The following is a 15,383-nucleotide window of genomic DNA, read 5'->3' as shown; positions in this document are numbered from 1 at the left end:
TCAGAGGTTGCCTCAGCACCTGCCCTACCTCATTCCCACCTCCCTTGAGCATTTATTCCATGTATTCATAATTGGTTGGAAGCAGCAGATACCCAAGGCCAATTGTAAGTCACCTTCATCAGTTTCCACAGTCCAAGCTACTTAGATGCAAACAAAAGCAGCACATGTACAGCGTACAGGAAGGAAGGCAGTGGTTCCAGACAAGAGGAAGAGATTGGAAGTCCATACATGCCTTTATTCCACCAGTAAAAAGGCTCTTCTCTTATGCCTCCCTTAAAACCTCTACCAACAGCAGGACAGAGAGTGACCCAAGATAAGTCTTCAAGAGACCTAACCAAATGCAAATGTCTTTGGCTAATCCCCATTTAAGGACATCTTCCTGTTTTGCACAGATTCTTTGTCCAAGGAAATGTCAGCAATGCCCTCGTGGAGGGAGTAGGTGAGAAGACAAGGATTTCAGCAAGCTATCTGTGTGGTGTGCCCCCAGATCTCCCCAGTGACCGAGATGCCAAGATGAACAGTGCCAAGAAGAAATTGGTCAATTTTCCAGCTGCCTATTTTATTGTCTATGTTTTCTAGGCGGTTAATTTCCAGTTTCTTCAGTACTTCCCGTATTTTGACATTAGACCATAAGGTGAAAGGTCATAAAACCTGATTGTCTAGACTCAGAAGCAAATGGAAACCCATCCAAATTTCCAGAATTCCCTGCTGTTCTCAGAGTGAGAAACAGAACAGTGGAAATTGCTTTTCATTATCACTACTGCATGGGAGAGTCTGAAACATTCAGAATGGCATAGTCTTTGCATAGTCAAAATGACAATTGCATTAACAAAATGAAAGACTGGATTTGAAATAGGAGACTCTATTTTTGGCAAACAAAACAGACTTCAGAGTTGAGATTAAAAGCTCTGGATGAGCTGGGGGATGGAAAAAAGGGAAGGAAAAAAGGGAGACTGAATAGGAAACACAGTTGCTCTGGAGTCTAGAAGTGGACTTCCGAGAGCAACACTGAGCAACATAATCAAGACTGTTGGGCCTGGGCCTGGACATTGGAAGCCTTCGGATAGAAAGGAAAGCTCTCTGTCTCTCGCTCTCTCTCTGAAGAATGGGGCCTGTTTGGTCCTCCTTTTTTGACAACCGTGGGCTCATCTTGACAAGCTGCCCAGATGCTTCCTAATTACTCACGGTCCTATGCTCTTTCCAGCTTGTCCCTGGAGTGTCTGAGCAGGAATAAATGACTCTCACCTGACCCAGGGGATCAATACAGGGGAAAGTTCAGCTCCAGCTTCTCTCATGAGCAGCAGCAGGAAAAACACCCTCGAGGTATTGTGTCAGTCAAAGCTGGCCTACCCAGGTCTTGCTGACCCATCTATAACTGCTGAGCAGAAAGTCTTGGATTCATGGAGACAATGACCAGAGAATGATGGAATTCCAGCCAACTGCAGGCCTTCTCACTACTCTAGGGATGGGCCAGATGTTCGGTGGCATGTATGAGTGAAAACCAGGGCATCAGGGACCTTTCTGGAAGAACTGCCTTTGTCTGACCCACCTGTGTTCATTTATGTGCTGGGATCTCTGATCTCCCCTGGAACTTGGGGGAAGCTCTTCCATGCAAACTCCTGGGAGAAGCAGAATAAACAAGCTCTTGCCTATCTATCTATCTATCTATCTATCTATCTATCTATCTATCTACCTATCTGCCTATCTATATCTATCTATCTCAATATAGTGAGGAAAGCCATTGATCCATTAACCTTTGGAATTCTACATGGGAGATACCTAAAAAAGTGAACTGCCTTGTTTATGTATCATGCAGACTCTGGATCCATATATATCTCAGTGGCTGTGAATATAGGATGATTGATCACAGGCCTGAGTTGCATTCCTACAGATTCTTAGGAAAAAAAATGATTCACAGACATGTCCCCCCGGTTCCCCCACAACACACACTCCTTCCTCAGCAATCTCTATCAGTCACCAACTACACGATGAATATGTGGCAAGCTCTTCCCAGACCTTTATCTGAGAGCCAAGGAGTGAGGGGCTGTACTAAGATACCATAGAAATGAAAATGTGGTGTGTCACAAGTTTCCTTAATTCTTAGATCTTAAACTCTAAGAGGGTTCAGCATAATACAAATTCAAGGGCTAGAGACAACCTGTATTGGGTGTGTCTTTAACTCAGTTTCCCAATCCACATAGGGACCTTGCATTTGTCATCTCTCATCTATGTATAGCTGTTGGTATGACAGTTTCTCTGTTCCAGAATACCTGAACTCTGACTTAGCCTGTCCTTTCTGAAACAGAAAGATCACCCAACCAGAGATCTATGAGATCTATGGAAAAGACAGTTGCCAAAATAGACAGCAAACAGCCAAACTTAATTGAACACTACCACATGCAGGGACTTTGCTAAGCAGAAGTGATACAAAATGGGAGGAGCCCATAGCCCTAACTTCCAGGATATATCTATGGTAAAGACAAACCATTCAAGGAAAACATTCTGCAGGACTTACCTTTTTGCTAAGTCATTCTTTTAGGGGAAATCAAAGTTCTAGTCAACGTGGCAGCTAGGAAAGCATTTGTGGTGATGGAAACCTTATGGGCACTGAGAAGCTGAGCATGAGTTCAGCTAAGTCGTTAGGGATGGAAGACATAGACCTGGGCACTGTTCCACTCTTGCGCAATGCTACCCATTTCCTTGAGCTCCCATTCAAGCCCCATGGTCATTTTTGCCACTCATAAGTTAGCTACTCTGGCAGGGTTGCAACTTACACAGTTTTCATGATAACTGGATTCTCACTCCTTTTTTTACAGAATGGATGTGATAACCTGGTATCCTACACAGTCATGAGTGACCAACCCACCCATTTGGTTCCCCATCCTCATTCCTCCATTCCTAGCCCTGAGGGTAGCTGGGAAAGCATAGGAGCAAATGCCCTTACCAGGGCCCTGGTGCTCAGCAGCCTCTCCGGCTGCTCACACCTCTTGCTGCTGCTCTGTGCATGCTCCAAAGGCTGCTTTTTGCGTATGGCTGCTGAGCTCTCACCTACTAAGCTCTCTGCTTTCCTTATGCTGCCAGCAACCACAAAACCTGGTGATACTTTCAAGATGGGACATTAATGCTCTTTCCTTTTCTTTCTTCCATTTTTCTGGTATCCATTTGCAAACAGCGCTCCTGTTATCTCCAGGTAAGAGGTGTCTTGTCCCCCTCTTTTCTTTCCACTTCTTGCCAGTGCCATTATTTGGTTTAAGACCAATGTCCTTTGATTTATTGAATAAGAACTGCAGGCTCAAGTTAACCTGACAATTTCTCCCAAGGACTGGGAGATTTATTTTCCCACATGAAGCAATTATGAGAAAGCAATTGTGAGGAAGGCAATTCCTTGAGCATCACTTCTGTCTGTGGATGTGGGTTAAGGCATAGCTGATCCTCTCTGGGACCAGGAAGAGAAATTAAGCTTAACAAGGAGATGGTGGGTCATAGACTTCTCCTGAGTCTTAATTCATCTGCCATCTCATGTTGTGGGGGAAGAGACAGTGAGATTCAGAGCTGGAATCTCCTAATATAGTTGTGACAGGATTTGAAAAAAAAATACTTTAATCCCAAGGGATCCAGGAAATAACCAAACCTGTTGTGAGAATAGGAAATGCAATTTTTAAAGAATCTGGAATTTTACCAGTCCTGGAGATCTTTCATCTCATCACAGCTGAGACTTAAATTGCTAGAATTTTGGTTCATTTGTCATTGACCCTTAAAGTCCTATGTGCCGTGAACAAGATGAATTAGGATGGGGGATTGGGGAAGTGTTCTCGCTGGAAATATAGATTTTAGAGAATTTATTTTGAAGAAATTCTCATGCAGAATCTAGGTGCTATAGAGGACACACACCTACTTTGAGAGTATGCTTGCATGAGTGGAAACCAATCATAAACAACATTCAACTTCATGAGCAGATATGAAAGCATTTTCAGCATATCTAGCAATACTATAACTCTTTGTGCAAGCAGAGTGGCCTACACAAGACAGTTTCAATATATTTTAAAAGAACGTCTTACATTTCATCAGTCCTTTGAACACAGAAAAAAATGTTAAGGCCACTTAAGAGGCAAAACATCTTACAGAGTTCATTGATATTCAAAGTCACCTACACGCTACATCTTGGGTTCAGGAAGGGGCAGTGTACATAGTAAGGACATACGCCTTCTGGGAGCCTTAAACAAACAAAAAAAAAGTAGGTAACTCCTACATTTTTCTTTTGTGGAAAAAACACAGTTACTCCAGCTTCCTTGGCTTTTTGCTTCTTTTTTATACCAACAAAATAAGGGCTACCCTCAACCCTCTGTTCTTCATTCTTCTCCCAGGGTATTGATTTCATAACATTGGGTTTTTCTTCTCTACTTCACTCATCCTCTTGCCTGTGAAGGTATGTAAGGTTTCTTTGTTCCAACTCTTTCCTCCACCCGCCCCCCCTCACATAAATGCATAACAAAGATTGTGATTTAATTTAAGTTTCTTTCTACTTTTAACATATTTGCAAACATCAATAGAAGCTAAAATGGGAAAAAGGAAATGTTTCTTTTCCTAGCTCTTTCAATCTGTAAGCCTTTAATTTAGGAGCGCTGATTAGCCTTTCAATTCGTTGGAAATCTTAAATACTGGTTTTAATTTTCCTAGGTGGACAGAGACAGAGGGAATATGTTCATTCTGAGCTAACCACCCCCCGACCCCCAAGCTCAGGCGCCTTGCTGGAAGAGCACTAGCTACATCACTCTGCAGAGTGTTCACAACATCCTATTCTTGTCTGGCCTGGCAAGCTCTTTGTCCTTCCAATATTTGTTCAATCTTCCATGCTATTCATATTCTATCTTTCTCTCCCCTCCCAGCCTCTCTTCCTGTTCCTAGAACTGAGAGTTTATTTAGTCAGTCTGAATATCTAGATCACCTGCCATTTATTCTCTTTACTTGAAATTCTGAGGAGTCACATAAACAAGATATCAGAATCACTATGGTCCTCTAAATTGAAGACTTATAATTCTCTCAAGAAATTAACAACATTTGAATTTAAAGGAAAGATCATGACAAAAATAGAAAAAGGCAGGAATTATTGCCAAACCAAGAAACTAGAAACTAGAATTAACTTAAAGGCATGTGACTCAATTAACAAATATATACAGAGAGCCTCTGTGGGACTGTGGGAGATCCAAAGATAGAGGATTGGTTATTTGTCAAAGGGATTTTTGCAGAAAGCTAGATGGAAAAACTGACTGTCACCACAGAGGTGGACAGGTCAGTAAGTAGATCAATATCCTGCCAGATGGATATAGTGCTAGATTGATAGGTAGACAAGGGGTTAGACAGGTACATTTATATGTCACTGGAGAGCTCATTATATTGGTATAAAGTTATTGTGTCACATGTAAAGTATGACATGGGGGAATTGGGGAGGAAGGAGTGGAATAATACTGTCGCTGCTAAGATAGGCATTGTGATATGGTGCTTAAACCTGCAAGTAAAGGAAAAGAGTATGGAATCTGTGTGTCTTTTTCTAAGGGCTTTTTCCCAGAGTAGCTTGCAGTCTGGCTTCTAGGGTTGCTGGCCTCATAGCCAGAACCCTAGATGCACCCAGATTTACCTTCAGAATTAACTAATCAGAGACTCAAATTCAATAGACTAAATGAAGTCAGGCTACTAGAGGATGTCTGCTGACTTGGACATATGCAGAAAGACATGGATCCTTGAGAAAACATTGTTTCCAAAAGTGGCCACCAGCACTAGAGGAAGGACAGCACCACGGACAGCTCCCAGACATTTTAGGATTGCCTTCTGTGTTTGGTGCCCGAACACTGAGCAAAACAGCGAACTCAGGAAGCCTCCACACACTCTCATACCATCTTCATGCAGTCCAACTAAGAAAATTCTTACATAAAATATAAGGCTGTCTGCTTGGTAATTTAAACCCTTGGCTTATAGTCTTTTCAGTGAATTTCTTTCCTTGCAAACTCGAGAGTTGGAGTCTCACGACTGCCCTTGCTTCACCAATTCCCCAGCTAGAGACAAAAGACCTTCTTGGCCTCTGACCCATTTTGTCCTTGAGATTATCCAAGGACTACAGGATTCCCCTAGGAGGTTTACTGTGTGGAATGAAAGCAATTAAGGAGCTGAATAAAAGAAATAATTGCATGTGAGAATGTGGACTTGGATGGGAAGATGTTTAAATGAGCTCTGAAAGAAACAAGCTGCCAAGAGCAATTTTCTAATCAAAGGGGAATAAAAAGATTCAATCTCTATTTCACTCTAATCCAGAAAACATGTCTTCATGGAGAAGTGGTCTTAAAATGGACTCATCAGCCAAAGTGGAAAAACAAAAAACAAAAAACTGTTCAACATGAGAAGGGACCATTGGTAAATGAGTCAAGATGCTGTGAAACCAGTAGACATTTCCTTTGAATAAATGTACTTCTGCACCTTCAAGAACTCTTACAGGAAGTGGTTGAACAAACAGGCCCAAAAGTTCAAAATAGTTCAAGGTCAAAACACTTGCCCTTTCTTCCCAGTTCCCCAACATCTCACTGAGTGTCTTGAGAACTTCACTTGATGCTATTTCTCAGGAGATGTTTAGGTCAGGTTGTCCACCTAGGTATAAAAGAGAAAGAGGAATGCTTATCCCAGTCTGCAAGGCACATTCTCATGGTCTGGTTATAAAGTGTTTAGTACTTCATAAAAAAGGCACTAAAAATATATATAAACTCCCCATTCCCAAGAGTTATTTGCTTTGTACCCACTGCCCATGCCTAATACTCTGAGCTGTATCCTTCCAGGGAATGGAAAAGGTGTTAAAGCGAGTCTGATTTTGTTTTGTTGCAGATGTGACAGACAGGAAGCTGACTATGGAAGAAGAGGAGGCCAGGAGGATAGCAGAGATGGGAAAGCCAGTATTGGGTGAACACCCCAAACTAGAAGTCATCATCGAAGAGTCCTATGAGTTCAAGGTCAGACAAACAGTGAGGTCTAATTGAATAATAAATAAATTAAAGTGGGAGGCAGAAGACCTGGGGTGTTTTTTTCCACTTTCACTAGTGAATATGTGAAGTTGAAACTGAACAAATCACTTACCCACCCCAGGTCTCAGTTTCCCCATTTGTAACATGAAACAAATAGTGCTGACCATTTGTATGCTAGGAATATTGTTAGGAAACATAATATAGAATGTGAAATAAGTGGACTAGAAAGTCCTGAGATGTATTATCATTATTGTTTAACTGTATTTTTAAAGCAAAAATATTAAAACTCACTACTACAGGGTAAGATATATTAACATCATTATTATTATTCATTATTGTATTATTCTAAATAGCCAATTTCAAAAGTCACAACCAGGCCAGGCAGTGAGGGACTCACGCCTGTAATCTCAGCACTTTGAGAGGCCGAGATGGGAGGGTCACTTATACCTAGGAATTTGAGACCAGCCTGGGCAACATAGGGAGACTCCATCTCTATAAAAAATAAAACAAAATAAAAATCAGCTCAGTGTGGTTGTACATGCCTGTGGTCCCAGCTACTCAGAAGGCTGAGGTGGGAGGATGGCTTGAGCCCAGGAGGTTGAGGTTGCAATGAGCCATGATTGCACCACTGCACTCCAGCCTGGGTGACAGAGTGAGACCCTGTCTCAAACAAAACAAAACAAAAAGATTACAACCAAAAACAAAGGGAAATAGAAGGATTGCCTCAAAAGAGATCGCTCAAGGCCATTCCATGCATAACTGTCAGAACACCTTGGAGACAGGGCATCTTTCACTCCTTTGAAGAACCAGACTCCTCATTGGTTCTGAGCATTCTAACCTCATGGTTCCAAGTTTTTCTCTTCTTAACAGACTACGGTGGACAAACTGATCAAGAAGACAAACCTGGCCTTGGTTGTGGGGACCCATTCCTGGAGGGACCAGTTCATGGAGGCCATCACCGTCAGTGCAGGTGAGAAGTGTCTCAGGCTGGCCTTGCTGGGAGAAGCAGGCAACCTCTGAGAAGGAAGCGTAAAGCCACGTTAACAGCCTGCCAGTCCCTAGGAAGGCCTGTGTGTTCAGTCTTCCCAGCTCTGGTCCTAGGTGCCTGCTTGGAAAAGAATCATGGCGTATCTGAAAAACATGGTTATCTCTGGTTTCAAATTGTTGTTCTGCTGTGTGAACTGGAACAATGTACCCTCTCTGATCTCAATGTCCTCTTTCCAAAGGGGAACTATTGCTACCTTTCTCAGAAAAGTAGAAAGGTACAGAGTCTTGTATAAAATCCAAACTCAATAAATTCTGATTTCTGTCATTCTTTCTTTTCATGGGTTTGGTCCCGCTCTTCTGTAAAATGTGGGACAATTCTGATTTAGAGATGTGGGAGTTAGGAGTTTATAAAATGTGTTGCATTGACTCTCCAACAAAACACTCTGGATGATTCCATACCCCTCCCTCGGCATTTACTGACAGGCTTCCTCAGTAGTGACCCACAGCACAGCCGGGAGTCCTAGCAGCCTGTGGGGACTGCTGGTTGGAACAGGGACGGAAAAGGTCTCCCAACCACCGTCACTATCACCTCTCAGCACCACTGAGGCCTCCTGGCCTTGTCTTTTATTGAGAGACTTTGTTGTCATAGCAACCCACAGGGTCATATTCCCAAGGCCCCAGAGCCAGAGCAAAAAGACAGCCAGGAAGAGAGGTTTGCTGCTGCTGCTGCTGCTGCTGCCCCACTTTTCTCATCACCTGCTTTAGATCTTTCTAGCTCCCCCTCTGATGACCTGACTGTGCCCCTCAAGACAATAAATGGAATGTAGGCCACATCATCTACCCTGCTCCTTTTACAAAGGAGGGGCCTGAGGTTCAGAAATAAGAGATGATTTACCCCAGCTTACAGATTTTCTTCATGGCAAAGCTGGAATGAGAACCCAAGTGTTCTGACTCCTGTTCTTTCAAAACCCAGCTTCTACCGGTTATGCCAAAACATGACAGAAGTTGCCGTTGGCAAGGCACAGGCATGCCTCAGCATACCCTCCCCTCCAGGGCTGCTGAGTGGGCAACTCTGCCCACATTTCCTGGCAAGGACAATCAAGGCCCATCCTGCTTTTTCCCATGAGATGTTTGGAGGAGGGCACTGGCTCTGCAGTATATTCTCATGATCTGGAATGACAGCCATCCCTCAGGGGACAGATAATGACCAGAACCACAATGGTTATTGCAGCAGTCAGGTCAGAAAATTTGAGAGGAGCCCTGCTGGCATCCAGTGAAGAGTGGCCACACCGAACTGATTTCACTTCTCTCCTTAGACAACAAAATGCAGCCTGTGCATTCTCCTTTCTTTTTTTTTTTTAATTGTACTTTAAGTTCTGGGGTACATGTGCAGAACATGGAGTTTTGTTACATAGGTATACACGTGCCATGGCGGTTTGCTGCACCCATCAACCCGTCATCTACATTAGGTATTTCTCCTAATGCTATCCCTCCCCTAGCCCTCACCCCTGACAGGCTCCAGTGTGTGATGTTCCTCTCCCTGTGTCCATGTGTTCTCATTGTTCGACTCCCACTTATGAGTGAGAACATGCAGTGTTTGGTTTTCTGTTCTTGTGTTAGTTTGCTGAGAATGATGGTTTGCATCCTCCTTTCTTTCTGCTCCACTGTCTTGTCCCTCTTAATCTCCTTCTTTCTTCTCTTCCTTATTCCCTGGCCCTCTCTCTCCCACTCTACCTTGGTGCCCTGCATTCAAATTGACCTATGAGGCAGCCCAAATTGTTTCCCCACTATTTTCTGGCACCCTGGCCCTGGCCCCCACCAGCTGCCCAGAAGACAGCTGGAGTCCCCTTCTAGCGGATGATGCCTGTGGTACGGGTTGGGCTTGACTTTCTCATGAATGATTATCTGACTTCGTTACCCGTTCTCTTGCCTGTTTATCTTGCCTTCAGCAGGGGATGAGGATGAGGATGAATCCGGGGAGGAGAGGCTGCCCTCCTGCTTTGACTACGTCATGCACTTCCTGACTGTCTTCTGGAAGGTGCTGTTTGCCTGTGTGCCCCCCACAGAGTACTGCCACGGCTGGGCCTGCTTCGCCGTCTCCATCCTCATCATTGGCATGCTCACCGCCATCATTGGGGACCTGGCCTCGCACTTCGGCTGCACCATTGGTCTCAAAGATTCAGTCACAGCTGTTGTTTTCGTGGCATTTGGCACCTCTGTCCCAGGTGAGAGTGAGAGGTGCTTGAATTTGCAAAGAGGATTTTCCCTGGTTCAAATGACCCCTGGACTCCATCTCATTATCTTCCACACCATCTCAGATCTGAACTTAACAGAGCCTCTGCCCTTAAAGTGCACAAAAGTCAATCAAAGAGATGAATAATGACATTAGTAATGACAGCTAATATTTGTTGAGCACTTTCAATGTGACAGGCACCATGTGTGTTCAGCAATTTACACATTTACATTTTCCCCCGTAATGTTTCCCAAAGCCCTATTAAATAGGGTAAGTTATTATCCCCACTTCACAGACAAAGAAACTGAGGCCCACAGAGGTTAAGCTACATGCCCAAGTAAGTGGTCCAATTTCTTAACCTCCACATTATGTGAGTAGACCACAAACAGTGAAATTAAAAGAATGTAGATATTGTTCTCCTTCTATTTACCTCTGGCGATCTCTGAGAGGTTAAAGATTAGCCAGCTCAAAGACATCAAAGGAGAAATGCCCACATACATTCTTGGCCTCCTCTACTTGGAAGGACACTGTGAGTACAAAGTATCTACTAGCAGGACAGCCAAAGGAAGTTCCACAGCTTTTATCTTTTTATAGGATGAATTACATACTCTTTCTTTTTCTTAGGAACACTCAGAGACAAACAGAAAGGAGCGGACATTCCTTTACTCATTGAACAAATATTTACTGAGCACCTATTATGCCTGTTACAGTATTGTGCTAGTTTTTGGGACTATAGTGAAAGGCAAGATACACATGCTTCCTTCTCCACGTGGAGTTTATAATCTACTGAAGGAGGCAACGCTCAACTACTGTAATTAAAGTTATCTTGTTAAATCCTAGGAAGAAAAAGAAAAGGTACTGCATACGGAAGGAAGTTGGGCCTGAATGTAGGAGTTAGCAGGTAGACAGGGGCTGCACTAGCCCAGGTTCTTTACTTAATTCAGTTAGGGGCTTTGGGGCCTCTGAACTCTGAACTTCTGCCAGGGAGCTGGCATCCCAGTTGCCCCAGAAAGAAACAGAGCACATCCTCCTGCAGGGAAGTTAGGCTGAATCTCATCAGACGGGACTTTTCTGGCTGGGCCAAGGGAAATCTTTCCTGTACCAAGCAAACATATCCTTCAAGAGAGTAGCTGAATCCACATCGAATTCTAGGAAAACCTCTTTCCAAAACCCCAGCGCAGGCCAGCGGTATTATTTGTCCATTAGTGTGCAAGAGATTTAGCTATTGTGGAAATGCATCAGAAGGTTGGAAATTAGATGGATGATCCCAGGAAGGCCTGTGGATGAGATGCCCTGTGATCTCTGTTCTCCAAGCCTTGGGGGACCTGAACTATCAGAGGGGAGGGAGGAAATATGGGGGAAAGCATAGAGGTGGGAAGAAATATCAGAGGATCAGAAGCAAAAAACAACAATAACAACAGAAACAAAAACAAACAAACAAACAAAAAAACAAGGCCATAGGCAAGAAAGGGTAAGAGGTTTTCTCTGGGAGATCTAAAAAAAATGGCAATAATGAGGTAAGCCAGGCAGATACCTTTGGGCATCTCCAAGTCCTTGCAATTGGCCAAGACAACAGCTAACAACATTTGAGGCTTTAAGAAGGTTACCCTGTGATCCACTCATCTGATTTAGTGGCTTTGGCTGAAGCTCTTTGGATATAGTTGAAGGTATGGAAAGGGTCCTTACATGAGGACTTTAGGGTCAAGTCTCTTGCTAACATCCTATGCGACCTTGGGTAAATTCTTTGACTCTTATTTTTCTTACCTGTAAAATAAAAGAATTGGGCTAGATGTCTCTGACAGTCCTCCCTGTATCTACAATCTGTGCCAAGATCTAAAGTCAAACACCCTGCAAGGCCCTGTGATACATATATAAACCACAAAGACAGAGCCCCGTCTTCTTTGAGTCCACAGTTCACCCTGCATGTCCCCATCATGGTTCCCCAACATGTCCTCTGTCCCCAAAATCCAGTACCTCGCCCAGTGCTCAATCAGTAGGCATTGCTCAATAACTGTTGGTGGTTCGTGAATAAATGCCCCATATGACAGTTAAAATCAGGCATCTACTCCAAGCAGCTTCCCAGGGTGTCAAGGTTCCCTGGGGAGATATTATGGGATGGCAAACTTCCCTTACTGAAAAAGTAGTCAAAGGAGAACAATAAGCCCACTCAGTAAATAAGAGAACTGGAAAGCCCTTCAGAATCTTTCAGATCACTGCAGATGAGGAATGGGAAGCCCAGACTAGGGATGTGACCTACCCAGGGCCACACGGCTTGCTTGTGGCAGAACTAAGAGTTAGGAGTGGCCCCCTAGCCCTTGCCTCTCATTCCTGGGTTCAGCCCACCAGCTCAAGCTGCTTTTTGGGCATACTGGAAGACAAGCCCTGCACACCTTAGCCTCCTACCAGTTCCCATGTGTCTTTGTCCTTTTCCAGATACGTTTGCCAGCAAAGCTGCTGCCCTCCAGGATGTATATGCAGACGCCTCCATTGGCAACGTGACGGGCAGCAACGCCGTCAATGTCTTCCTGGGCATCGGCCTGGCCTGGTCCGTGGCCGCCATCTACTGGGCTCTGCAGGGACAGGAGTTCCACGTGTCGGCCGGCACGCTGGCCTTCTCCGTCACCCTCTTCACCATCTTTGCATTTGTCTGCATCAGCGTGCTCTTGTACCGAAGGCGGCCGCACCTGGGAGGGGAGCTTGGTGGCCCCCGTGGCTGCAAGCTCGCCACAACATGGCTCTTTGTGAGCCTGTGGCTCCTCTACATACTCTTTGCCACACTAGAGGCCTATTGCTACATCAAGGGGTTCTAAGCCACACAACAGAGCCTCCAGCAGGGCAGGCCTAGGACTTCTCCTGAGAGAAGGGCACTTCCCCACCAGTGATCTCTCCCGACTGCACTGCCCTGGAGAGGCAGCATCAGGACCTAAGCCCCAGGAACTTCACCCAACTTAGGCCCTGGCAATTAACTGAAAGGGCAAAGTCTTAATCAATCAAACAATGGAGGAATCACCGACTTTACACAGTATTTAATTAAATACAAACAAGCAACAGCAACAAATCCACCTCCACCCCATCTCCCTCTCATATCCCTGACCCAAAGCAAAGGTCAGAGCCTTTCGCCTCCTTCTATTCCATCTTTTGATTATTCCTTTGCCTCTCATTTCTTTGGAAGCAGGGTTTCTCCTCTCTGCCCAATTCCATACGTCCCTATTATCTCACTCAGCTGACAAGACGTGAAAATGAGTCACATTCATGTGGCTGGGGTGGGGTTCTTTTTTCATTGTAATCATTATTGTGGTTGCTTTCGTTTTGCCATTAGGTTTTGCTTATTATTTTGTTTTGTCTTTTTTTTCTGAAGTGAGTGAAAAAGGTGCCACAAAGGAATTCCGGGTCCGAGCCAACAGAGAGAAACATGAATTTTTAGACACATGCTCTCCTGCCACCTCTTGGCTCCATCAAGATCCAGTTCCCTATCTCACTGTTTTCTCTGAGTTCTTGGGAGGAGTGATGGCGTTGGGGTAGAAATAAGCTCACTCACCCACGCAGGGTACTAAAGATCTTACAGGAGCTTCAACTGGAGCAGGAGGAGCTTTTTATGCTTATGTTGAATCAAGTCAGATACAAAAAGCAATTGTCCCTCTTTGCCCAAGCCTTTCCAATTCTGTGTGTCTTGTTGTGTCAGTGTCCACTTGTGTATCCTTCTGCAGGAAGACCCGCCAAATAGAAGAGATGGGACAAAAATAGGAATGGTGCGTGATGACAAAGGGCTACTGGAAGAACAAAAGGGATACAGGCCTTCTTGATTATCTTTGGCTTTGTACCTGAGGCAGGAGAGAAGAGATATCCAACCAGTGAGATCTTTAAGAGAAAAGTTTGTATTTTAAATGTCAATGTGCCTGAGAAATGTCAGCTTCACCACGCTCTTGCTTCCTAATGCTCTATACAAAGAGGGCTGACTATATTTCTTGAAGTGGTGTAAAAACTTAGAGATTTTATAAGAGAACCAGGGGCTCCCTTCACCTCTCCTGGTCCCTCAGGTCACATATGAAAGCACTTTTACAAGATAGGAACTGGAATTCCTCATTTCTCCCATGTTCCTGCTTGTTTTTAAACTTCATGAAGCTATTTTTCCAGCCTATGGGGTAGTTCTTGCTCCAGTAAGAGGAATCTTAGTTGTCATAATCCCTTGGATCCTGGGTTTTTGGAGAAAGAGATCTCCGTGCCCTACAGACCTTTTCTCAACGAATGTGGGAAGGACCTGGCTTTAAAACACACACACAAACACACAAATAAACAGACATAAGATGTCATCACGAAACTGCCCACGGATCTTTAGGCTTTCTGCATTGACATAAATACATTTTCTAAGGGGGGGGGGGAAGAAATTAAAAAACACCTGTTAATTTTAAACACATTTTTTAAGAAAAATATAATTAAAAAAGAAACAGTGCTCATGTCATAAGCTATGTTGACAGTTGCCAGTGGAAATGTTGGGTTGGTTCAAAAAAAAAAATAAAAGCTATACTTATATCTCTCTACATACAGCTTGCTTCTCCCTGTGTTTCTTCAGTGAAAGGTCCAGGGGGCCACTGTGGGCTTCTTGTGAGGAGACGTGACTCAGGTGAAGGTGTCACCTCCTCTCACACTCAGGTGCCAATGTGTCAGACCCAGTATATTCTAAGCAAAAATACTTCAGGAAAATGCCACTTGTCAAAACCTGGACTTTGTGAAATTGGAAGATCTAAGTAATAGTAAAAGCTGTGGTAATTATGGAGGAAGGAGGTTTCTGTATCAGAAAGGCATTGGCCGTGACAGACTCCAGCTAGGAAAACAGTGCCCTGCACCTATTACCAACAGACATGTCTTCACTCATTCATTTACTCATCATTCATTCAACAAAAAATTTAGGAGCATGTTGAATATATTGAATGACACTCTGGTGATACAAAGAAGAGCAAGACATAGTTCCTGACCTCAGGAAACTCAGTCTAGGCTGGGCATGGTGGCTCATGCCTATAATCCCAGCACTTTGGGAGGCTGAGGTGGGTGGATCGCTTGAGGCCAGGAGTTCAAGACAAGCCTGGCTAACAGCTCTACTAAAATTTTTAAAAGTTAGCCAGGCATGGTGGCACATGCCTGTAATCCCAGTCACTCAGGAG

At 44.1% G+C, this 15,383-nt stretch overlaps 1 protein-coding gene across 9 annotated transcripts in view; it reads left to right on the top strand.

Annotated features, from left to right (window-relative positions):
* The window catches only part of SLC8A3 (solute carrier family 8 member A3), a 145,496-nt gene extending 130,734 nt beyond the window's left edge, over window positions 1–14,762 (top strand). For 4 of the 9 annotated variants that reach the window (XM_034937727.3, XM_063596269.1, XM_057299734.2 and 1 more), the window contains 5 exons: window positions 3,173–3,190; window positions 6,868–6,992; window positions 7,875–7,974; window positions 9,941–10,216; window positions 12,658–14,762. In XM_034937727.3, the coding sequence (XP_034793618.1) occupies window positions 3,173–3,190; window positions 6,868–6,992; window positions 7,875–7,974; window positions 9,941–10,216; window positions 12,658–13,034 (896 nt within the window). In that variant the 3' untranslated portion in view covers window positions 13,035–14,762. The remainder of the gene's footprint in view (window positions 1–3,172; window positions 3,191–6,867; window positions 6,993–7,874; window positions 7,975–9,940; window positions 10,217–12,657) is intronic. The other 5 variants (XM_003824105.4, XM_057299736.2, XM_008977825.3 and 2 more) reach the window with 2 other exon arrangements.
* Window positions 14,763–15,383: the final 621 nt, after the last annotated feature.

This window comes from Pan paniscus, chromosome 15 (genome assembly GCF_029289425.2).
Source record: "Pan paniscus chromosome 15, NHGRI_mPanPan1-v2.0_pri, whole genome shotgun sequence".
NCBI classification, from domain to species: domain Eukaryota; kingdom Metazoa; phylum Chordata; class Mammalia; order Primates; family Hominidae; genus Pan; species Pan paniscus.
This window is presented reverse-complemented; position numbering and strand designations above follow the sequence as displayed.